General features: G+C 39.0%; 1 protein-coding gene across 1 annotated transcript in view; it reads left to right on the forward strand.

Moving 5' to 3' along the window:
* Positions 1-16,870, forward strand: part of LOC129459403 (zinc finger protein 737-like) — a 31,541-nt gene extending 14,671 nt beyond the window's left edge. The window contains 2 exon segments of the mRNA XM_055236129.2: positions 13,190-14,493; positions 14,496-16,870. Of these exon segments, the coding sequence (XP_055092104.1) occupies positions 13,190-14,493; positions 14,496-14,710 (1,519 nt within the window). The 3' untranslated portion in view covers positions 14,711-16,870.
* Positions 16,871-25,692: the final 8,822 nt, after the last annotated feature.

A 25,692-nucleotide genomic window follows, 5' to 3' on the forward strand; every position in this document is an offset into this window, starting at 1 on the left:
CTTCTTGGTTAATTTTTTTCTCAGAAATTTATTATTTAATGTTATAGTAAATGAGATTTTTTTCCTCTATTTTATCAGATACGTTGTTTTAAGTGTATAATACTTCTAAGTGTATAAGACGACGTATCTGATACTATAGCTGGGCGCGCTCACACCTGTAATCCCAGCACTTTGGGATTACAGGTGGATGACCTGATGTCGGGAGTTCGAGACCAGCCTAACCAATGTAGAGAAACCCTGTCTCTACTAAAAATACAAAAATGAGCTGAGTGTGGTGATGCATGCCTGTAATCCCATTTACTTGGGAGGCTGAGGCAGGAGCATTGCTTGAACCTGGAAGGCAGAGGTTGCAGTTAGCCGAGATTGCACCACTGCACTCCAGGCTGGGCAAGAAGAGTGAGACTCCTTCTCAAAAAAAAAAAAAAAAAAAAGCGTATGAAACCCTACATGTACTTGTATGTTAATTTTATATTTTGCTAATTTACTGAGTGTATTTATTAGTTTACGTAGGGTTTAATATACTTTTTACAGTTTTTTAAATATACGATTGTATGATCTTCAAACAGCAACTTTTTACTTATTTTTTTTCAATTTCAATAGATTTTTTTATTTCTTTGACTAATTCTTCTGTGACATACTTCCTGTGCTACATCAAAATAGATACATTGGCCAGGCTCCATGGCTCACACCTGTAATCCCAGCACTTTGAGAGACCGAGGTGGGTGGATCACCTGAGGTCAGAAATTCAAGACAAGCCTGACCAATATGATGAAACCCCATCTCTAGTAAACATACAAAAATCAGCCCGGTGTGGTGACATGCGCCTGAAATCCCAGTTGTTTGGGAGACTGAGACAGGAGAATTGCTTGAACCTGGGAGGCGGAGGTTGCAGTGAGTGGTTAATATAGTTTTGTATTGGTGTCTGAATTTGATGAAGCAAACACCTCTTCAAGTTTTCATAAACTGATTTCAAAAGGTAAAGATCTTTTATTGGTCCCTTAGGGTGATGAGATGCCCTCTGAGTTTGTAGTGAAGAGGGGTTATAGCTTGTTCACAAGGCTGCTGGGTCTGCACTAGTGTCCACCCTTAGTTGGCTTGTTACAGGGGCTTGGGTTGTTGTAATTCTCATTTTATTTTTGGACAGACTGAATATCCTTTAGACTTTGCTCCATAGGGCAGACACTAGGGCCTGTTTTTGCAGTCGGGTCTGCATATGGTGGGCCTTGTATCAGGATGTAGATGAATATGGCTTTCAGTGAGTACCAGAGAGCATTTCCTCAGATAACTGTGTCCATTTCTGTTAGGCAAAGCTGACCACAAACTGTGGCTCAGGTAACTGAAACTGAGTCATTGAACCGCTTTGGGGACCCCAGTAAAGGCCAAGATCTGCAGTTCTGCCTGCATGGCTGTAAATGGGTGCCTTCCTCCAAGTCTCTGGAATGGCATGACCTCTCCCAGACTGTGGCTGGGAGGAGTTTAGGATAGTTACAAAGTAAGTTCAGAATTCTCAGTGGGACCAGATTGGATGAACCTTATCTGGTCTGTAGACAAGAAAAGGGGTCCTATAGTTTCCCATCTGAATGAAGGCCTGCCTTTTGAATAGAACACTTCTCAATCTCAAGCTTTAACAGCGTTTCACAACTCCCTCCTTGGATCTCAGATATCTCTTAGAGGCACTTATTTTGGTGATGGCATCTTGCTACATAACACAGGCTGGTCTCAAGATCCTGACCTGAAGCAGTTCTCGACCCTTAATGTACCATGCAGCAGTCATTACAGGTGTGAGCCATAATGCCTAGATTTCTAATAAAGGCATTTTTGTCAGGGGTGGCTGGCATTTTGTTGCTGTAAGGGGGTATGAAAATAGGGCACTTTTAGTCTTTTCATCTTACCGATATCACTCTCTCTATACATTTTTGCTTTCTATTTTCTATTTCAAATTTGTCTGTTTTCTATTTCAAATTTTAGATTCAGATATTTAGGACAATATACTAGAATTTGCATGTATGCCTGAAGTAAATTCGATAATTAGTAGGCACTCCATATTTAGCAAAATAGTTACTTAGAAATTTAAGTTTGCTGCGGGCAAAAAGGAATTATAAGATTTTCATCTATTTTCTTCAGCCTATATCTAAATAATAACATAGTTTATTTCCTAATATTTATTTTGCATATCAGAAGGCCTAACCCTATTCTGCACTATATATATATATATATGTCCAAGCAATTCTCATGCCTCAGCTTCCCTGTAATCCCTGGGACTACAGGCATGAGCCACTGTGCCCAGCCTCAGCTGATATTCTTAGTTGATATTTGATGGTAGTTTTATCTTGTCTAAGTGAGTAGTCATGGAGATAGTTTTACCACATGTTTAATGATGAATATATATTTCCTTTTGTGAGAGAAATACTTTTGTGATTTGAAGATAATTTTCAAAAAGATTTATAATTCTGTATTTTTTTCAGTTTTTCTTTAAAAGATTGTTTTAAAAACACATAACATAAATTTTATCATCTTTAATCTATTGAAGTGTACATTTCAGGGCCAGGCATGGTTGTGGCTCTCATCTGTAATCCCAGGATTTTGCGAGGCCAAGGCAGGAGGATCCCTGGAGCCCAAAAGTTTGAGACCAGCCTGGGAAACATATGGAGACCTCTCTCTATAAAAAAAAAATTAATAATAGCCAGGCATGGTGGTGTGCACCTGTGGTCACAGCTACTTAGGAGATTGAGGGGGAGTCAAAATTGTGCCAGTACACTCCAGCTTGGGTGACAGAGACCCTGTCTCAAAAAAAAAAGCTGTTCGTTTTATACATGTTAAGTATATTCACATTGTTTTGCAAAAGACTTCTAGAAACTTTACATCTTGTAAAACTAAAACTCAGTACCCATTAAGAAACAACTGCTCATTTTACCCTCTGTCCAGCCCTTGACAAGACAAACTTTCCACTTTCTAAGATTTTAACTACTAAAGATACCTCATATAAGTGGAATCATACAGTATCCATAATTTAGTTACTTAATTCAGGTGACATAATATTCTCAATGTTCATCTTAAAATGTGACAAGACTGTTATTTTTAAGGTGGAATATTATTCCATTGTATGTATATGTTACATTTTTTGATACGTTTATAAATCAAGAGATACCTGGGTTGCTTCAGTCTTTTGACTTTTGTAAATACTGGTATAATAAACATGGATTTTCAAATATGTCTTCCAGGTCCTGTGTTGCATATTTTGTTTCTTTTGTTGTTTGTTATTTTTATTTTTATTTTTTTCTGAGATCTAGTCCCACTCTGTCACCCAGGCTGGAGTGTAATAGTGCGATCTCGACCCACTGCAACCTCTGCCTCCTGGGTTCAAGCGGTTCTTCTACCTCAGCCTCCCACGTAGCTGGGATTACAGGCGCATGCAATATCACCCAGCTAATTTTTGTATGTTTAGTAGACATGGTGTTTCACCACATTGGCCAGACTGGTTTTGAACTTCTGACCTCAGGTGATCTGCCCACTTCTCCCTCCCAGTGTGCTATGATTACAGGCTTGAGCCACTGCGCCTGGCCTGTGTTACATATTTTGGATGTAGATTTATAAATGAGGAACATTTCTAACATTTTAAAATAATGGCTGCATCTTTGTTTTCCACCAGTAATCAACGGGGGATTCGTTTTTATTACATCATCAACAGATTTCTTTTTTCTTTTTCTTTTTTTTTTTGGAGACGGAGTCTTGCTCTGTTTCCCAGGTTGGAGTGCAGTGGCGCGATCTCGGCTCACTGCAAGGTCCGCCTCCCGGGTTCACGCCATTCTCCTGCCCAGCCTCCCGAGTAGCTGCGACTACAGGCGCCCGCCAACATGCCCGGCTAATTTTTTGTATTTTTAGTAGAGACGGGGTTTCACCGTGTTAGCCAGGATGGTCTCGATCTCCTGACCTCGTGATCCGCCCGCCTTGGCCTCCCAAAGTGCTGGGATTACAGGCATGAGCCACCACGCCCGACCTAGATTTCTTGTTTTTAAAAAAATTTGTAGTGGCCATTATAATGGGCATTAGGTGATTTTGTTTGTCATTATGTTTTTTTTCTTTCTCTGCAAATTAGTAATTTTGTGTGTCCTTTCAAATGCATTTTCCCATTTGTGTTTTTTTGATGAAAACTTTGTCCATTTCTAAATCAAGTTATTCAACTTCACTGTTTAAAGAATTGTTTATATATTTTGAATATTAACTCCTTTAACATGTAATATACAAATGTTTTCACCCATTTTCTGAGGGACGTTGTCACTCTTGAATTTTTTTTTTTTATTATACTTTAAGTTTTAGGGTACATGTGCACAACGTGCAGGTTAGTTACTTATGTATACATGTGCCATGTTGGTGTGCTGCACGTAGTAACTTGTCATTTAACATTAGGTATATCTCCAAATGCTATCCTTACCCCCACCCCCTTGGATTTTTTTTTGATGTGCAGAAATTTTGAAGTCTATTGTAGTTAAACTTTTATTTGTTGCTTATGCATTTAATGTCATATCTAAGAAAATAATGCCAAGACCAGTGTCATGTCTTTTTCTTGTATTTTTCCTAAACAATTTGTTAGTTTTTTATGTCTAAGTATTTTATTTAAAATATGTTTTTATATCATTCAAGGAAATAATGCAACTTTATTTTATTAGTGTTGACACTGTAGTTTTTAACTGTTGGTTGTATTGACATCTTTGAAAAATGAAATTTTTTGACCCCTGAGCAAGAATATGTTGAAGAGTGTATTTTATATTCACATATTTTTTAATTTGCCAGTTTGACTTTTGCCTTTAATTCCTAGTTTTATTCAGTTTTTGTTAGAAAACACACAGTGTATAATTTTAGTCTTTTTAAATTGATTTGTTGTTGTTTGGAGACAAGATCTTACCATCACCCAGGCTGGAGTGCTGTAGCATAATTTTGGCTCACTGTAGCCTCTGCCTCCTGGGCTCAAGTGATCCTTTCACCTGTTTCCTGAGTAGCTTGGACTACAGACATGCACTGCCATGTCTGGCTAATTGTGTGCTTGTTTGTAGTGTTAGGATCTCACTGTGTTGCCCAGGCTGGTCCCAAACTTTCGTCCCCAAGGGATCCTCTTTCTTTGGTCTCCCAAAGTATTAGGATTATAGGCAAGAGCCACTGCACCTAGTCAGTATTTTTAAATTTAATAAAACTTGCTATGTGTCCTAACAGAATACACTAGATGACATTAAGAATATTGTATATTAATTTGGTTTTGATTGGAATGTTTTGTATGTGTCTGTGAAGCATAGTTGGTCTATAATATGGTTTGGATGTCCATGTTGTCCAAACCTCATGCTGCAATATAAATCCTCAATGTTGGATTTGGGACCTGGTGGGACACATTCGGATAATGAGGGTAAATTTTTCATGAATGTCTTGGTACATCCTCTTGGTAACCAAAAAGTTTACACTCTGAATTCAGATAGAGCTGGTTCATTAAAAGAACCTGGCTCCTTTACCTCACACTTGCTCTCTTACTGTATAATATGTCCAGTTACTCTTTACCTTCTACCAAGATTGTAAGTTTCCTGAGACCTTCACCAGAAGCAGATGCTGGCACACACTTCTTATACAGTCTGCCAGACTGTGAGCCAAATAAAACTTTTTTCTTTATAAATTATGCACTCTCAAGTATTCCTCTGTATGCAAAATAATTAATATAGTCGATAATGTTGTCTGTTTTCTCTTTCTTATTTTTTCTCTGAATTTTCTATTATTGCAAATGGAGTCTTGATGTCAACAATCATTATGTTGCTATGTATGTCTTGCTTCACTTTTGTCAATATTTGCTTTATATATTTTGAACCCTGATGTTATACACACATATACATATAGATAGATAAATATTATAATTATAGATTCCTGCTAAGTCAACTCACTTTACCATAAGATATCAATCTTTGTCTCATGGTAGTGCTTGACTTAAGGCATATTATGTCTAATATAATTATGACAACGTCACTCAATTGTGGTTACTATTTTTATGAAATATACGTTTTTTTCATTCTGTTACTTTCAGCCTATTTGAGTCAATGCTAAAATGAGTCTCTTGTAGGCAGCATACTGTATGCTTTTTAAAAAACCACTCAGGCATTTTATTTCTTTTTAAATATAATTTTATTAATTTACATATTTATTTGTTTGTTTATTTATTTATTTATTTATTTATTTTCTTTTTGTGACGGAGTTTCACTCTTGTTGCCCAGGCTGAAGTGCAATGGCACGATCTCAGCTCACTGCAACCGCTGCCTCCCTGGTTCAAGCAATTCTCCTGCCTCAGCCTCCTGAATAGCTGAAATAACAGGCACCTACCACCACACCCAGCTAAATTTTTGTATTTTTAGTAGAAACAGAGTTTCATCATGATGGCCAAACTTGTCTTGAACTCCTGACCTCAGGTGATCCACCCACCTTGGCCTCCCAAAGTTCTGGGATCACAGGCGTGAGCCACCGCACCCGGCCTCATTTATTTTTGAGATAGGGTCTTGCTCTGTCAACCAGGTTGATTTGCACAGCTCACTGCTGCCCGAACCTCCCAAGCTCAGATGATCATCTCATTTCAGCCTCTCAAGTAGCTGGGTTACAAGTATGTGCCATCACACCCGGCTAGCTTTTTTGTATTTTTTTTTAGAGGCAGAGTTTTGCCATGTTGTCCAGACTGGTCTTGAACTCCTGGGATCAAATGATCAGCCCACCTTGGCCTTCCAAAGTTTTAAGATTACATTTCATTTTATTAAGTTTTTTAATTAATTTATATTTTAAATGATTTCTTAAAGAAATGAAGTTGTTATTGCTAGTTATATTATTGTTTTATGTGTTTCTAGTAGTTATATTTTTCTCATTTCCTGTTCTACTGTCTTAATTTTCATTTAATTTTTTACTGGCATGCTTTGATAATATTTTCTTTTGCATACTTTCTATAAATATTATCTTTGTAAACATCTTGGAAACTGGAGATTACACACATCTTAAAACAATTTTAATCTCCTAAAAATTCCATTGAATAAAAAAGTATGCCTGTATATTTTCCAGTTTGTTATTGATATTAAAATTATTATATATGGTATATCGATGAACAGATTTATAAAGATTTCCATATTATGTTTTATAGTCTATAAAAGAACTTTAGAGGTTTTATATACCATTTGCGCCTCCCGGGTTCAAGCAATTCTCTTGCTTCAACCTCCCAAGTAGCTGGGATTACAGATGCCTGCCACCACTCCCAGCTAATTTTTTGTATTTTTTTTGTACTTTTTTTTTTTTAAGGAGACGGAGTTTCCCTCTTGTTGCCCAGGCTGGAGTGCAATGGCACGATCTCAGCTCACCACAACCTCTGCCTCCTTGGTTCAAGCAATTCTCCTGCCTCAGCCTCTCAAGTAGCTGAGATTATAGGCACCTGCCACCACACCCGGCTAATTTTGTATTTTTAGTAGAGACAAGGTTTCACCATGTTCGTCAGGCTGGTCTTGAACTCCCAACCTCAGGTGATCTGCCTGCCTTGGCCTCCCAAAGTGCTGGTTTTACAGGCGTGAGCCACTGCTCCTGGCCTATTTTTTTTTCTTTTGAGATGGAGTCTCGCTCTGTCACCCAGGCTGGAGTGTAATGGCATGATTTTGGCTCACTGCAACCTCCACCTCCCGGGTTCAAGTGATTCTCCTGCCTCACCCTCCTGAGTAGCTGGGACTACATGTGTGTGCAACCATGCCCAGCTAATTTTTGCATTTTTAGTAGAGACGGGGTTTCATCACATTGGTCAGGCTGATCTCGATCTCCTGACCTCAGGTAATCCACCCGCCTCAGCCTCCCAAAGTGCTGAGATTACAGGTGTGAACCAGTGCACGCAGCCCCATGTGGTGTATTTTGTAGGACTGTGCTACTGGTGCCTGGCCATGGCATTTTTCAAACACCAGTCTTTTCTGTTTCTAAGAATATAACTGCTTTATATATCTATACAATCAGCCAGGCGCGGTGGCTCATGCTTGTAATCCCAGCACTTTGGGAGGCCGAGGCGGGCGGATCACGAGGTCAGGAGATCGAGACCACGGTGAAACCCCGTCTCTACTAAAAATACAAAAAAATTAGCCGGGCGTGGTGGTGGGCGCCTGTAGTCCCAGCTGCTCGGAGAGGCTGAGGCAGGAGAATGGCGTGAACCGGGGAGGCAGAGCTTGCAGTGCACCGAGATCGCGCCACTGCACTCCAGCCTGGGTGACAGAGCGAGACTCCATCTCAACAAAAAGAATGTCTCAGTTGGGCGCGGTGGCTCATGCCTGTAATCCTAGCACTTTGGGAGGCCAGCGTGGGCGGCCACCTGAGGTCGGGAGTTTGAGACCAGCCTGACCAACATGGAGAAACCCCGTCTCTATTAAAAATACAAAAAATTAGCTGGGCGTGGTGGTGCATGCTGGTAGTCTTAGCTACTCTGGAGGCTGAGGTAGGAGAATCACTTGAACCTGGGAGGCAGAGGTTATGGTGAGCCAAGATTGTGCCACTGCACTCCAGTCTGGGCAACAAGAGTGAAACTGCATCTCAAAAAAAAAAAAAGTATGTGTCTTGATTGGAAAGATAATTATATATATATTTAAATAGTTTTCTGAAGGAGAAAAACTTACTAATGTTATTTATTTATTTATTTATTTAGAGACAGAGTGTCACTGTGTCACCCAGGCTGGAGTTCAATGGCTTGATCTTGACTCACTGCAACCTCTGCCTCCTGGGTCCACGGGATTCTTCTGTCTCAGCCTCAGTCTGTTGCTGGGATTGCAGGTGCCCACCACCACGCCCAGCTAATTTTTGGTATTTTTAATAGAGACGGGTTTATGCCATGTTGGCCAGGCTGTTCTTGAACTCCAGACCTTAGGTGATCTGCCTGCCTTGGCTTCCCAAAGTGCTGGGATTACAGGTATGAACGACTGTGCCTGGCCAATGTTACTTTATTAATTGTTTTATTTGACTCTTATATCTTTGTCTCCCATGTTCTCTGTCTTTTTTTTTTTAATTTTTGTATTGATTTGCTTTCAATTTTTTTATTTTTCTTTATGTATCTATACAAATATATATATATATATATATTTTTTTTTTAATGGAGTCTCGCACTTTCATCTGGGCTGGAGTGCTTTGGTGTGACTTCGGCTCACTGCAACCTCTGCCTCCCAGGTTCAAGAGATTCTCCTGCCTCAGCCTCTTAAGTAGCTGGTATTACAGATGCCTGCTGCAACACCTGGCTAATTTTTTTTTGTATTTTTAGTAGAGACGGGGTTTCACTATGTTGGCCAGGCTGGTCTCAAACACCTGACCTCGTGATCCACTCACCTCAGCCTCCCAAAGTATTGGGATTACAGGCATGAGCCAGTGCACCTGGAAATATACAGATACTTTCTTAGTGGCATCTTGGGGATTACATAAAACCTCTAAAAGATCCAACAATATATTATAATGTAAAAAATTAACTTCAGTTGCATGCAAAAATTCTTCATCATTACATCTGCCTTCAACTGTTACTGATTTTACTAATTGTATTTTTATGTTATATATTCATTAACAGATGTTTATAATTTCCCTACTTTTAAGTTTTAGGGAATAAAAGTCTTTTCTGCACCATTATAATGATAAGTAAGAAATACCTTTTTTTGTATGTGCATATCTTTTCCGGAAAGTTACGTATTTTCATTTGATTATGTGTTTTCTTGCATTATGTTATTTTCAGTGGAAGAAACTTCTTTCAGCATCTTTGATATGTAGGGCATATGCAGTGCCAATATACTTTCTCAGGATTTGGTTATTTTGGAAGGACTTCTTTTTATTTGGTAGTACAATTTTGCTGATGATATTATTCTCGCTTGACAGCTTTTTAAATTATAACTTTAACAATATCACACAGTTTTTCTCTGACCTGCAAAATTTTTTTTTGATAAATTCACTGGTTATTGTGACAGTTTGGCACGGTTACTATTTGAGACCATGATTACGACAGTTACTGTTACTACTTGAGACCCTCATTACAAGACTGAAAGAAGGGGGATGAACGTAGAAATGAAAACTTAAGACCAAAGAAACTGTTTTAAAGAAGGGGAACTGGGAACCAGGGAAGAAGAGTGCTCCCTGCTTCTAGTGAGCAAAGGCAGCCCTGGAGCTTCCACAGCTTTTCGTATTTATTGGGCAGAAAGATCAGGGAGGAGGAGGTAATGATTGGTCAGCTGCTTAATTGATCACAGGTTCACATTATTGCTAACAGGCTTCAGATGTACCTAATCACAAGAAACACTGAGCTTGGGGCGTGACTGCTCTCAACATTCCTTCTGGATGGCAGACACAGTTTGTGTGTTTGCCAATATTCTGCATTTATGAGAACAGTTTGCTGTTGACTCACATAGCCTCCAGTGATATACTGAGTTGATCATGACCCTCACTCTTTCGGCCTGCAACAAGTTATCTCATGAGACTATGCTTATAAATGACACAGCATTTTTATCTTGCAGCTCCCAAAATTCTCTTCTGTGATTTTTGAAATTTTGCTTATAGGTGTGTTTGTGATAAATATCTTTGTGTGTATCCTAGTTTGCTTGTTCAGGTTTTTCATGTTTACATTATCTTTTAAGAAAATTTTCAGTTATTTTTGTATTTTTTATATCCACAATTTTGTTTTTTGGTATTTTAATATTTTTTCTTGTTATCCTCATTTTTCTGATCTTCAGTAGTTGTCTGTTTTCCTATTTCGCTTACTGAATATTATTCAATTTATTTTATTTATTTACTTACTTACTTATTCATTTTCTGAGATAGTCTTGCCCAGGCTGGAGTGCAGTGGTGCTGTCTTGGCTCACTGCAACCTCTGCCTCCTGGGTTCAAGTGAGTCTTTTGCTGCAGCCTCCCAGTAGCTGGGATTACAGCTGTGTGCCACCACACCCAGCTTATTTTTGTATTTTTAGTAGAGACGGGGTTTCACCATGTTGGCCAGGCTGATCTTGAACTTCTGACCTCAAATGATCCACCCACCTCAGCCTCCGAAAGTGCTGGGATTACAGACATGAGCCACCCGGCCCAGCCTATTTCATTTTACTTTTGAGACAGTCTTGCTCTGTTGCCCAGCCTGGAGTTCAGTGTACAATCTTCACTCACTGCAAACTTCCCCTCCTGGGTTCACCAATTCTCGTGTGTCAGTCTCCCAAATAGCTGGGATTTCAGGCACATGCCACCACACCCAGCTAATTTTTGTATTTTTAGTGGATAAAGGGTTTCACCATGTTGGCCAGGCTGGTCTCAAACTCCTGACCTCACGTGATTTTCCCACCTTGGCCTCCCAGTATGTTAGAATTACAGGAATGAACCTCCAAGCCTTGTGTGTTCAATTTATTCTGAATTTTTAAAATTACTTTATACATTTTTTATGGCTGCTTTTGAAAATTTTATAGTTTTTTTGATGGGGCTATGTTGCCCAAATATTTTGTATACATTGTAATCTTTGAGTGAGATTCAGATATTAACAAAAAGCTACCTGTTACAATCTTTATAATATAGCTTTGTCCTGGCATAGTCTGAAATCAATTGTCTTGACTAGAGATTCTGGGAATTTCTCAAATATGTTTTTAGGATGTGTCTTGTCTAAAATGTTGTGTTTATTGTTTAGTTAAATTGGCTTATTCATATTTCTTCTTAATAATCAGTAATCACTTGCTACAGCCATTCCCTGTTTGGGTTACTGCAGTTTCTCTGCTTCTCTAACATTTACCTTTAGACTCAGCAGACTCAAACTGTCATTCCAACATATATCACTATTTCTTTCAGCATTTTATGTCATGGGAGACATTAACCAGTGTCTAAAAAATTTCCCAGGAGCCAAAAATAAAGATGTATGTGCCAATTTTTTTCTTTTTTTTAAAAAAAGAAACCAGGAGTTGGCAATTTGTGTGTGTGTGTGTGTGTGAGAGAGAGAGAGAGACAGTCTCACTGTTATGTAGGCTGGAGAGCAGTGGCATAATCTTGGCTCACTACAATCTCTGCCTCCACAGTTGAAGCAATTCTCCTGCCTCAGCCTCCAGGTAGACAGGATTACAGGTACCTGTTACCATGCCTGGCTAATTTTCTGTATTTTTAGTAGAGATGGGGTTCACCATGTTGGTCAGACTGGTCTCACACTCCTGACTTCAGGTGATCCACCTGCCTTGCCTTCCCAAGGTGCGGTGATTAAAGGCATGAGCCATCATGCCTGGCTGGCAATTTACTTTTTTGTGTGTGAGATGGAGTCTCGCTCTGTCACCTAGGCTGGAGTGCAGTGGTGCAATGTCGGCTCACTGCAAACTCGGCCTCCCTGGTTTACACAATTCTCCATCAGCCTCCCAAGTAGCTGGGATTAAAGGTGCCTCCTACCATGCCTGGCTAATTTTTTGTATTTTTAGTACAGACAGGTTTCATCATCTTGGCCAAGCAGGCCTTGAACTCCTGACCTCATGATCCACCCACCTTGGCCTCTCAAAGTGCTGGGATTACAGGTGTGAGTCATCACATCCAGCCAGCAATTTACTTTTAAAAGCACAATATTGGCTGGGCGCAGTGGCTGACGCCTGTAATCCCAGCACTTTGGGAGGCCAAGGCGGGCGGATCATGAGGTCAGGAGATTGAGACCATCCTGGCTAACACAGTGAAACCCTGTCTCTACTAAAAGTACAAAAAAATTAGCTGGGCATGGTGGCGGGCACCTGTAGTCCCAGCTACTTGGGAGGCTTGAGGCAGGAGAATGGCGTGAACCCAGGAGGCAGAGCTTGCAGTGAGGCAAGATCACGCCACTGCACTCCAGCCTGGGCAACACAGCAAGACCCCGTCTCAAAATAAATAAATAAATAAATAAATAAAAGCACAGTATTATACTGGACAGTAGGAAGAGCTGTGTTGGGTATAACAGAGCTTTTTCTTCTATGTGGCTATTTCATTCTGCTCATGTGGGGACCTTTACACACTTAACTCATTTATAAATTTTTTTACACATGTATTTTGGTCAGTATGTTTTTGTTACATTTATGTGTCCAGAAAGAAATTAGAACTGGTGGTATTTTGCTATGTCATCTTGCTCATGTAGTTTGTATAATTTTATAAGTTAGATTTGTAAAGTATATTTATCTGAGTCTAGCAATTGAAGTAATGTGATTTTACTGTTTCTTTCTGTTATGTGTTCTCATTTTGCCCAAGACCTTTGGCCAGAGCAAAGCATAAAAGATTCTTTCCAAAAAGTGATACTTAGAAGATATGAAAAATGCGGACATGACAATTTACAGTTGAAAAAAGGCTATAAAAGTGTGGATGAGCATAAGCTGTGCAAAAGAGGTTATAATGGTCTTAATCACGGTTTGACAACTACCCAGAGAAAAATATTTCAATGTGATAAATATAAGACAGTCTTTCAGAAATTTTCAAATTCAAACAGACCTAAGATACGACATACTGGAAAAAAATCTTTCAAATGTATAGTATGTGGCAAAGCTTTTAACTGGTCTTCAAACCTTACTACACATAAGAAAATTCATACTGGAGAGAAACCCTACAAATGTGAAGAATGTGGCAAAGCCTTTAAGCAGCCCTCAAACCTTGTGACACATAAGAAAATTCATACTGGAGAGAAACCCTACAGATGTGAAGAATGTGGCAAAGCGTTTAAACAGTCCTCAAACCTTACTACACACAAGAAAATTCATACTGTAGAGAAACCCTACAGATGTGAAGAATGTGGCAAAGCCTTCAAAAGGTGCTCACACCTTACTGTACATAAGGTAGTTCATACTGGAGAGAAACCCTACAAATGTGAAGAATGCGGAAAAGCCTTTAAGCACCCCTCATACGTTACTACACATAAGAAAATTCATACTGGAGGGAAACCCTACAAATGTGAAGAATGTGGCAAAGACTTTAAGTACACTTCTACCCTTACTGCACATAAGAGAATTCATACTGGAGAGAAGCCCTACAAATGTGAAGAATGTGGCAAAGACTTTAAGTGCACTTCTAATCTTACTACACATAAGAGAATTCATACTGGAGAGAAGCCCTACAAATGTAAAGAAGGTGAAAAGCTTTGCCACATATCCTCACACCTTACTACACATAAGATACTTCATACTGGAGAGAAACCCTACAGATGTAAAGAATGTGGCAAAGCTTTTAACCATCCCACAATACTTTTTTCACACAAAAAAATTCATACTGGAGAGAAATTCTACAAATGTGATGAATGTGGCAAAACCTTTACCTGGCCCTCACTACTCTCTAAACACAGGAGAACTCATACTGGAGAGAAACCCTACAAATGTGAAGTGTGTGGCAAAGCCTTTACTGCATCCTTAACTCTAACTGAACATAAGAGAATTCATACTGGAGAGAAACCTTACAAATGTGAAGAATGTGGCAAAGCTTTTAACTGGTCCTCATACCTTCATAAACATAAGAGAATTCATATTGCACAGAAACCCCACATAGTGAAGAATGTGGCAAATATTTTAAATGTTCCTCCACTTTTAATAAGCATAAGATAATTCATACTGGAGAGAAACCAGATGAATATGGGAAAGCCTTTAACCAGCCCTCAACTCTTACTAAGTATGAGCATTTATATGGAACACAAGCTCATACAAATATAAAAAATGTGACAAAGCTTTTAAAGGAAGTTCTCAACCCTTATTACATGTAATTCATACTGGACAGAAACCCTACAAGTGTGAAGAATGTGGCATGGCCTATAAGAAGTTCTCAATTCCTTTTTTATTTTGAGATGAAATTTCAGTCTTGTCACCCAGGCTGGAGTACAATGGCATGATCTTGGCTCACTGCAACCTCTGCCTCCTGGGTTCAAGCCATTCTCCTGCCTTAGCCTCCCAAGTAGCTGGGATTACAGTTGCCCACCACCACGTCTGGCTAAATTTTTGTATTTTTAGTAGAGATGGGGTTTCACAATGTTGGCCAGTCTGGTCTCGAACTCCTGACCTCAGGTGATCCACCCGCCTTGGCCTCCCAAAGTCCTGGGTTTACAGGCGTGAGCCACCATGCCTGGCTACAAGTTCTCAATTCTTAAGAGACATGGTGATAATGCTGAAGAGGAAATCTACAAACCTGAAAGATGTGACAGTGCTTTTAGTAACACCTCCAAATTTCCTATACATAAAAATAAATTACACTAATGTGAAACCCTAGAAATGTATAAAATGTGACAAAGCCTTTATATGGTTGTAACACTGATTGTAGGTTAGATAATTCATACTGCCAAAACTCCTACAAGTGTGAAGAATGTGGTAAAACTTATAATCAGTGCTTACACCATATTTCACAGAAAGCTATTACCTTTGAGAAAAGTGAATAAGTGTGTAATATAGTTTTCATATCCTTATACTTTATGCTGTTATTTCTATTGTGTTCACATGTGAAAGCATGTGATCAATTGTTGCTGCATCAGATATGTTAGAGATTGTTTACCAATTGGGTATTACTTAGAACCTTTTCTATAAAAGAGTAAGAACATTAAAATCTATGACGGATGATGAAAATGTAAGTGGAGCGCCTCTTTGTAGTTAACTTATACTAAGTAATGTATAAGGTGGGGGTTCATGTTCTCATTTGTATTATCGTACCCTATAACTTCATGTTGACACTTTGCTTTGTCTTTTGGATGGCCTAACCTACGTTAACATGTACGCAGAACATCTTAAAACTTTTTTTTCAAAAGTTATAATGAATTAGTTTATTAGTAACAGATAAAAAAAGTGGGGGTTCAGAGTAATATTTTTCTACATTATAGTGAGAGAAAAATTATTATAGTTAAAAGTATTAAATTAGTATATTTTGCTAATTGTACTTTCATGTAATAAAATGCAGTACACTTAAAAATTGTTAGATTGTGTGTGAACTTAATTTTATTTTTTTTTACCATGTTAAGACTATTGTGCATTTAATGAAGCATTATTATGCCACTAACTTTAACCTATTTAACCTTACTCAAGGGTGTAGGTAAAAGATGGTAAAAATATACTATTTGGTTCATAGTGGAATAACATCTCTAGTAATCCCTTTGCCAGTGGCTTTAAACTGTAAATCAGCTGAAGAATATTTTCCCACTGGTTAAATTTTTATTCTTTTTTCTTATTGAAATTAATTATTAGTATTTGTGGGTATATAGTATGTGTATATATTTATGCCTTATATGGCATATTTTGATTCAGGCATACAATATGTAGTAACTACATTAGGGTAAATAAGGTATCCATCACCTCTAGCATTTATCTTTTCTGTTACAAAGAGTGTAATTAACACTTTTAGTGTATAATTTAGTGAGGCGGGTGGATTGCCTGAGGTCAGAGTTCAAGACCAGCCTGGCCAACATGCTGAAAGCCTGTCTCTATTAAAAATCCAGAAATAACCAGGCATGGTGGTGCAAGCCTGGAGACTGAGGCAGAAGAATTGCTTGAATCCTTAGGTGGAGGTTGCAGTGAGCTGAGATCATGCCATTGCACTCCGGACTGGGGAATAGAGCGAGACTCTATCTCAAAAAAAAGTGAAAGAAATAAAATCCTTACATTCTTAGTCCTGAAAAATTATTAATAAACAATTGTTATTTAGTTTTTTTTGAACATGTGGTCTCTCTGCCTGCAAACATATACACTTGTAGTTTTACATAGAGTTAAATATACACATATTACTCTGAAGATAACTTTAGGTGTAAGAAAATTATGCAATGAGTAAGTGTGTTTGTGTGAGTATGAGTTTGTACATATTTTCAGAAGAAAAGAGCAATTATTGGAACAAAATGAATTATTTTAACAGGGTGACTAATAAACACCTTGAAAATGCTGAAAGCAAATCCACACTTTCTGCTTTGTCTTGAATTTATTAATGTAAAATTTTATGGCTTATGTCTCAGATTCTCCCCCAGAATCTGCCTATTAAAGCACAGGCAATTTTGTCTCCAGAAATAACACTCGACTACAACAATAAAAGCCCTCTTCAAACAAAAAATCATTTTTAATACTTATTTTAATGAAAATTTAACCACAATTGAATAATTGGTATATTTTTATTGTTCTGTATAAAACAGTACATAAAGAAGCCAGAAAAAAAGATGTTAATATTTGTAATGAATTAAAACTGGAAAGTAATTAATTATTATTTGCAGGTGATATCTTTGATTATGTAGATAAGAAAAGCAGCAGAAAGACTTTTAAAAGTTTATTCAGGTGGGTAAGCAACATTCTAAGATAATACCCTGGATTCCCAGTCTGTTGCACACCTGCGGTGTAATACTCTCAAGTGTAAAAATGTGAATGTGGTGGGAAATCACTCATGAAGTTAGGTTACCCATGTGTTGACTTTATGTTTATCAAAATGGAGATTATCCTGACTGTGCTAAACTTAATCAGAGGTGTTTTTAAGAGAGACACCATAGAAAAACATCCCTGCTGGCCTGAAAGTAAATGACTTCTAGGTGGAACATGTTGCAAGCTGCTTATGGTGGCCACATGGCAGGAAACATGCTTGTATATTGTCATCATTCCTGCCTCTTGCATGTTTCCAATAGGGAGAATAAGAGGATCCTATGGCAGATGGAAAAAAAGGGAATCTCATTCATGCAAGAAATAATCACCTCTCATCTGGGATAGCTTAAGAGAAACAGGAGACCACAAAAGGACCACATTAATGGAAGGAAAAGGGTAACCTGGCTAAAAGTGCTCACTGGCATTAAGGAACAACATTTAGTAAGCTGTAGTGAACGATCAGCCTCTGGGATACTGACAGGCTACCAACAAGGCTGAACTTACTCTAATTCAATCAACATCTCTGCACCATTCTGGTGACCCAGGTTTACACTATTCATTACAGAAATGCCATGAAAACCAGTGGGTAGGCCGGGCGCGGTGGCTCACGCCTGTAATCCCAGCACTTTGGGAGGCCGAGGCGGGCGGATCACGAGGTCAGGAGATCGAGGCCATCCTGGCTAACACGGTGAAACCCCGTCTCTACTAAAAATACAAAAAATTAGCCGGGCGAGGTGGCAGGCGCCTGTAGTCCCAGCTACGCGGGAGGCTGAGGCAGGAGAATGGCGTGAACCCCGGGGGGCGGAGCCTGCAGTGAGCCGAGATCGCGCCACTGCACTCCAGCCTGGGTGAAAGAGCGAGACTCCGTCTCAAAAAAAAAAAAAAGAAAGAAAACCAGTGGGTAATGTCCTAGAATTGAACTTACTTCAAAAGGCATACCTTTTTTTCACATTTGAAAAACCTCAAAAACGCCGGGCGCAGTGGCTTACGCTTGTAATCCCAGCACTTTGGGAGGCCAAGGTGGGCGGATCACGAGGTCAGCAGATCGAGACCACGGTGAAACCACGTCTCTACTAAAAATACAAAAAAATTAGCCGGGCGTGGTGGCGGGTGCTTGTAGTCCCAGCTACTCGGAGAGGCTGAGGCAGGAGAATGGCGGGAACGCGGGAGGCGGAGCTTGCAGTGAGCCGAGATCGCGCCACTGCACTCCAGCCTGGGTGACAGAGTGAGACTCCGTCTCAAAAAAAAAAAAAAAAAAAGAAAAACCTCAAAAACAATGAATTTGTAAATACTAATTACAGAGGATTCTACTATACTGTAATAGATTAAACTGTAAACAACTTAATATGAATATTTCTTGAATACATAGTTATGTAGATAGTTTCTTTTAGATTAACATGAAAAAACTATTAGAGAAAACATTTGAAATGAGATAAAATTAATCAAAACCACAAGTTTTCAATGGCTTGGCCTAATTGCCATGCTTTTGGAGATGGCCAGACGACTAACAAGAAACAGACAAGATTTGGCTTTGCTCAGTGATTGTTTTTCACCTTTCGAAATCTAACATCCTGGCTAAAGTATTCAAAGGGAATATTTTATAGGTGGCTTCCCAGGGTTTCCAAGGCAATGAAAGAAAAATTTTGATAGGCAGGAAAATGCACACTATATACACACATTGCTCTTCTCTGATTTGCTTTAATACTGAAAAATTGAAGATTGTCATCTCAATTTAGAATAACAAAAATTTGTTTTTGAAAAAAGCAAATGTATAAAATTAATGGGTAACAGATGCCATTAGCTTCTAAAAAGTAGTATGACTAAATTCAGTATCTAGCCATGCAAATATCAGCCCAATTAAATTGAGACCCTAATAGGTGCATGTGGAAAGCATTGCTGTGCAGTGTGGTGCCTCCACTCAGCATTTTCTTCTGCCTCTTCACAGAGAAACCAGTTTCCCCTGAGTGACTCAGGGTGCCTACTGGGAACTGAGAATGCTGTGTTCAGAGTGATTACTGAAAACATGGTTAATACACTTCTTCCATATGATAGTAAAATGTTATAAATCTTACTCTGCCTCAGAAAAGCTTTTAGTAAAAGTTTATAGTACTCAATTTGGGTTCATGGAAAATTTCAATATTCCAGATAATTCAGACACTTAAATGTCAATGAAATCCCATAAAACATATTTGAATAAGATAAAGTTTTCTTTGCTAAGAATTTTATATTACTGGTAAATTTAGAAAACCAGTACTTTAAGCCAATTAGCAGTGTTTGACATGTGAGTCGCACCCAGACAAGTGCTCTTCATGATCATTGTTAAAGCAGCAATAACACCACGTGCTTTCCTGGGACCTGCTGGCCTGTTTTCCACTGATACAAAGTGGAGAAGGCATTGAAATGGCAAAGGAGTGTGATATAAGTTGAATACTTATATGAAACAAAATTTTAAATAAAAAATAGCACTTGATGTTGTACAACTATAGGTGAGACTATTAGTGTGAGGTCATATTTTTACTTATATTGACAAAATAACCACAATATTCTTATTTAGAATAATATTCCTTTTCTGCTGTATATTTGCTAGCTTTTGATAAAATACTATGGGAGCTCAATAGAAATCAACAAAATGAAACATTTTACCAGAAGCATTACTGATGCCTATTAGCTTTCTATGAAAGATTTATACTTTTTTTCAATGTCTTACTTATTGCTTAGAAGTGGCTCTCCTGCCAGAAAACTGTTGTCAGCTGTACCCATGTTGACTAATAGTGAGTAGAAGTGAAGTGGATAAAAAGCAAATGTGTCTTCTCTGTATCATTTTTCATCCATTGGTTGAAGAACAGAAGGATGCAGAAAATGAAAGAAAATATAGTATCTGAAAAATCATGAAGCTCTGTTAACCAGACAAAAATCCCCATAGTGGATGCGTGTTTATTTTGTTTTTTTTAGATGTACTGTCTACTTCTATGAGTTGAATTTTTTTTTTTTTTTTTTTTTTTGAGATGGAGTCTCTCTCTCTTGCCCAGGCTGGAGGGGAGTGGCACAGCCTTGGCTCACTGCAACCTCCAAATCCCGGGTTCAGGCAATTCTCCTGCCTCAGTCTGTTGAGTAGCTGGGATTATCGGATTACAGGCACACGCCACCACCCCCAGCTAATTTCTGTGTTTTTAGTAGAGACGGTTTCACCAGGTTGGTCAGGCTGGTTTTGAACTTCCCATTTTGTGATTTGCCTGCCTCGGCCTCCCAAAGTTCTAGGATTATAGGTGTGAGCCACTGCACTGGGCAAGTTTAAATTTTTTTTTTTTTTACACTTTATATGGAAATAGGATTATGTGGGCTGGGCCCGGTGGCTCATGCCTGTAATCCCACCAGTTTGGGAGGCCGAGGTGGGTGGATCACTTAAGGTCAGGAGTTTGAGACCAGCCTGGCCAACATGGTGGTAGGAGCCTGTAATTTCAGGTACTGAGGCGGCTGAGGCAGAAGAATCGCATGAACCCCGGAGGCAGAAGTTTCAGTGAGCCAAGATGGTGTTACTGCACCATCGCCTGGGCAATAAGAGCTAAACTCCATCTCCAAAAAAAAATACAGGATTTTTGTGTGTGTGTTTTTCTGTGCTGGCTTATTTTACTTAGCATAATATTTTTTAGGTTTATGAATGTTGTAGCAAATAACAAGACTTTCTTATTTCTAAGGGCTGAATAGCATTTCATTGTGTACATACACCACGTTTTCTTTCTCCACCTATTGATGGACACTTAGGTTGGTTCCATACCTTAGCTATTGTGAGTAATCCCTTCCTTCTCTTTTGTTTTGTTTTTGTTTTTGTTTTGTTTTGAGACGAGTCTCATTCTGTGGCCCAAGGTGGAGTTCAGTGGCTTGATCTCGGCTCACTGCAACCTCCACCTTGCAGGTTCAAGCCATTTTAGTGTCTCAGCCTCTGCACCTGGCCAAAAATATATTTTAAATAAAATACTTATGACAGGGCGTGGTGGCTCACACCTGTAATCCCAGCACTTTGGGAGGCCAAGGTGGGCAGATAATCTGAGGTCACGAGTTCGAGACCAGCCTGGCCAACATGGTGAAACCCTGTCTCTACTAAAAAATACAAAAAAATTAGCCGGGTATGGTGGCAGGTGCCTTAATCCTAGCTACTTGGGAGGCAGAGGCAGGAGAATTGTTTGAACCCCGGAGGTGGAGGTTGCAGTGAGCTGAGATAAAGCAATTGCACTCAAACCTGGGGGACAAGAGTGAGACTTATCTCAATAAATAAATAAATACTTAGATATAAACTAACATCTTGTAGAAAAAAAAGAGAAAAAGACATGGCATTGGTCTTGGCACCATTTCCCTAGATACCACATTAAATGCATGAGCAACAAATAAAAGTTTAATTACACTAGACTTTAAAATTTCTGCACATCCAAACAAAATTGAAGTGTGACAACGTCCCTTAGAAAATGGGTGAAAACATTTGCAAATTACATGTGAAAAAAGTGAATATTCAAAATATATAAACAACTCAAAACTAAACAATAAAGTTAAATAACTTGATTTAAAAATGGAGGAACAAAATTTTCATCAAAAAGATACCAAAAAGGACACACAAATTGGGTACATGGGCTCACGCCTGTAATCTCAGCACTCTGGGAGGCCGAGGCGGGTGGATCACCTGAGGTCGGGCATTCTAGACCAGCCCGAGCAACATGGAGAAACGCCGACTATACTAAACACAAAATTAGCCGGGCGTGGTGGCATATGCCTGTAATCTCAGCTACTCAGGAGGCTGAGGCACGAGAATCGCTTGAACCCAGGAGGTGGAGGTTGCAGTGAGCCAAGATCACACCACTGCACTCCAGCCTGGGTGACAGAGTGTGACTTTATCTCAAAGAAAAAAAATTTGTTAGATAACTGCAATATTTAACTGTTACTGTGTACTCATCAAATGCAGATATTTTGAATCATTGGCATGAACTGTGTGGCAGTAAGATTTCAGAGAATATGCAGTATAATTATAATATTCTAATGAGAAACTTTTAATAAGCATTTAAAAGAAACGAGTTACTTTTTATGTTTTAAATATATGCTATTCTTACACAGAATGAAACTGCTGTAATCCAACTTCAGAAGCAAAGAATAGCCTTACATTGTTAAATACAGAAAATACATAGATACATATGTATATATATATATATATATATATATATGTATGTATTTGGCAGAATAGGGTTAGACCCTCTGATATGCGAAACAAATATTAGGAAATAAACTATGGTATTATTTAGATATAGGCTGAAGAAGGTAGATGAAAATCCTATAATTCCTTTTTGCTTGCAGCAAACAAATATATAAGTAACTATTTTGGTAAGTGTGGAGTGCCTCCTAATTATATAATTTACTGCAGGCATATCATACAAATTCTAGGATATTGTCCTAAATATCTGAATCTAAAATTACAAATTTGAAATAGAAAATAGAAAGTAAAAATATATAGGGAGAATGACATCAGTAAGATGAAAAGATTAAAAGTGCCCTATTTTCATATCCCATCACGGCAAAAAAAAGTCAGCTATTTCTGACAAAAATGCCTATATTGGCCAGCTGGGGTGGCTGATGCCTTTAATCCCAGAAATTTGGAGGGTCGAGGCTGGAAGATCACGAGGTCAGGAGTTTGAGACCAGCCCACCCAACATGGTGAAGACCCATTTCTAATAAAATACAAAAAAATTAGCCGGTTGTGGTGATGCATGCCTATAATCCTAGCTACGCAGAAGGCTGAGGCAGGAGAATTGCTTGAACCCAGAAGGTGGAGGTTGCAGTGAGCTGAGATTGCCCCACTGCACTCCAGCCTGGGTGGCAGAGCGAGACTCCATCTCGGAGAGAGAGAAAAAAAGACTTTATTCGAGAACCAGGCATTATAGCTCACACCTGTAATGACAGCTACATGGTACATTAAGGTTGGAGAACTGCTTCAGGCCAGGATTTCGAGACCAGCCTGGGTTATGTAGCAAGGTGACATCTCCAAAATAAGTGCCTGTAAGAGAGATCTGAGATCCAGGGAGGGAGTTCTGAAACACTGTTAAAGCTTAAGGCTGAGAAGAGTTCTATTCAGAAGGCAGGCCCTCATTCAGGTGGGAAACTACAGGGCCTACAGGTCTTGGCCTTTACTGGGGTCCCCAAAGCAGTTCAATGACTCAGCTTCAGTTACCTCAGCCACAGTTTATGGCCAGTTCTCCCTACGTAGAAATCCACACAGTTACCTGAGGAAATGATCTCTGGTACTCAGTGAAAGCCATACTTACCCACATCCTGATACAAGGCCCACTGTATGCAGACCTGACTGCAAAAACCTGCCCTAGTGTCTGCCCTGCAGAGCAAAGTCCTAAAGGATATGCAGTCTGTCCAAAAATAAAATGGGAATTACAACTACCCAAGCCCCTGTAACAAGCCAACTAAAGGTGGACCCTAGTGCAGGCCCAGCAGCCTTGTGACCAAGCTACAACCCCTCTTCACTGCAAATTCAGAAGGCATCTCATCAACCTAACGGCCCAACGAAAGAACAACTTTACCTTCTGAAATCAATTTATGAAAACTTGAAGGAGTGTTTACTCCATCCAATTCAGACACCAAGACAAAACTAGATTTTGCCCATTGTCAATGGCTCTATTTTAATGTATCACGGGAAGTATGTGGCAGAAGAATTAGAGAAATAAAAAAATGCATTTAAATTCAAGAAAAATGAGTAAAAGTTGCTGTTTGTAGATCATAATATATATATATATATATATATATATATATATATTTTTTTTTTTTTTTTTTTTGAGATGGAGTTTTCCTCTTGTAGCCCAGGCTGGAGTGAAATGGCATGATCTCAACTCACCACTACCTCTGCCTACCGGGATTAAGCGATTGTCTGGCCTCAGCCTCTCGAGTAGCTGGGATTACAGGCATGTGCCACCATGCCCAGCTAATTTTTGTATTTTTAGTAGAGATGGGGGTTTCTCCATGTTGGCCAGCCTGGCCTTGAACTCCCGACCTCAGGTGATCCACCCACCTCGGCCTCCCAAAGTGTTGGGATTACAGGCGTGAGCCACTGCACCCAGCCCATACAACTTTATATTTGAAAAAGCATAAACAGTATATTAAAACTTGTCTAAAGTAATAAATACAGGCCAGGCGCGGTGGCTCACGCTTGTAATCCCAGCACTTTGGGAGGCCGAGGAGGGCGGATCACGAGGTCAGGAGATCGAGACCACGGTGAAACCCCGTCTCTACTAAAAAATACAAAAAATTAGCCGGGCGCGGTGGCGGGCGCCTGTAGTCCCAGCTACTCAGAGATGCTGAGGCAGGAGAATGGCGTGAACCCGGGAGGCGGAGCTTGCAGTGAGCTGAGATTGCGCCACTGCACTCCAGCCTGGGCGACAGAGCAAGACTCTGTCTCAATAAATAAATAAATAAATAAATAAATAAATACACTCAGTAAATTAGCCAAATACAAAATTAACATAAAAGTATATGTATGGTTTCATACACTTAAAAACTATCTGGTAAAATAGAAGAAGAGGCTGGGCAGAGTGGCTCATGCCTGCAATTCCAGCACTTTGGGAGGCCGAGGCAGGTGGATCATCTGAGGTCAGGAGTTTGAGATCAGCCTGGCCAACATGCTGAAACCCCGTCTCTACTAAAAATACAAAAATTAGCTGGGTGTGGTGGCAGGCACCTGCAATCTCAGCTAGTCGGGAGGCTGAGGCAAGAGAATTGCTTGAACCCTGGAGGTGGAGGTTGAAGACAGCAATAGTGCAAGACATCATCTCAAAAGAAAAAAAAAAGGAAAAAAAATCTTATTTACTATAGCATTAAATAATAAATTTTGAGAAAAAATTAAGGAGGTAAAAAAATCTTTACAATAAAAAAACGAAAAAATTAGAGATTGCAATAAATTTTAAATTATTTTATGTGTATTAATTGAAAGAATAAGTATTGTTAAAGTGCTATGTTATCCAAAGTGATTTATAGATTCATTAAACTTCCTATAAAAATTGCAGTGGTATTTTTTTCACAGTAATGGAAAATACAATTCTAAAATTTACATGAAACTAAAATAAACTTTGAATAGCCAAAGCAAACTTAAGGTAAAAGAACGAAGCAGGATATCATACTTACAATTTCAAACTATATTTCAAGACTATATAGTAATAAAAACAGAATGGACTGTGCAGAAAAATGTACAAAAAAAATGCAACGGGATCTACTACTCTCACACATTTCAGTCCCAATGCAAAAAGAGAACTTAAAAAATAGTTGTAGTTCTCGAAATCATGCAGATACTTGTGTGTCCCAAAAACAATGAATAATAAGCCAGTGCCGTCTT

The sequence above is a fragment of the Symphalangus syndactylus genome, chromosome 13 (genome assembly GCF_028878055.3).
Source record: "Symphalangus syndactylus isolate Jambi chromosome 13, NHGRI_mSymSyn1-v2.1_pri, whole genome shotgun sequence".
In the NCBI taxonomy this organism is placed as follows: Eukaryota; Metazoa; Chordata; class Mammalia; order Primates; family Hylobatidae; genus Symphalangus; species Symphalangus syndactylus.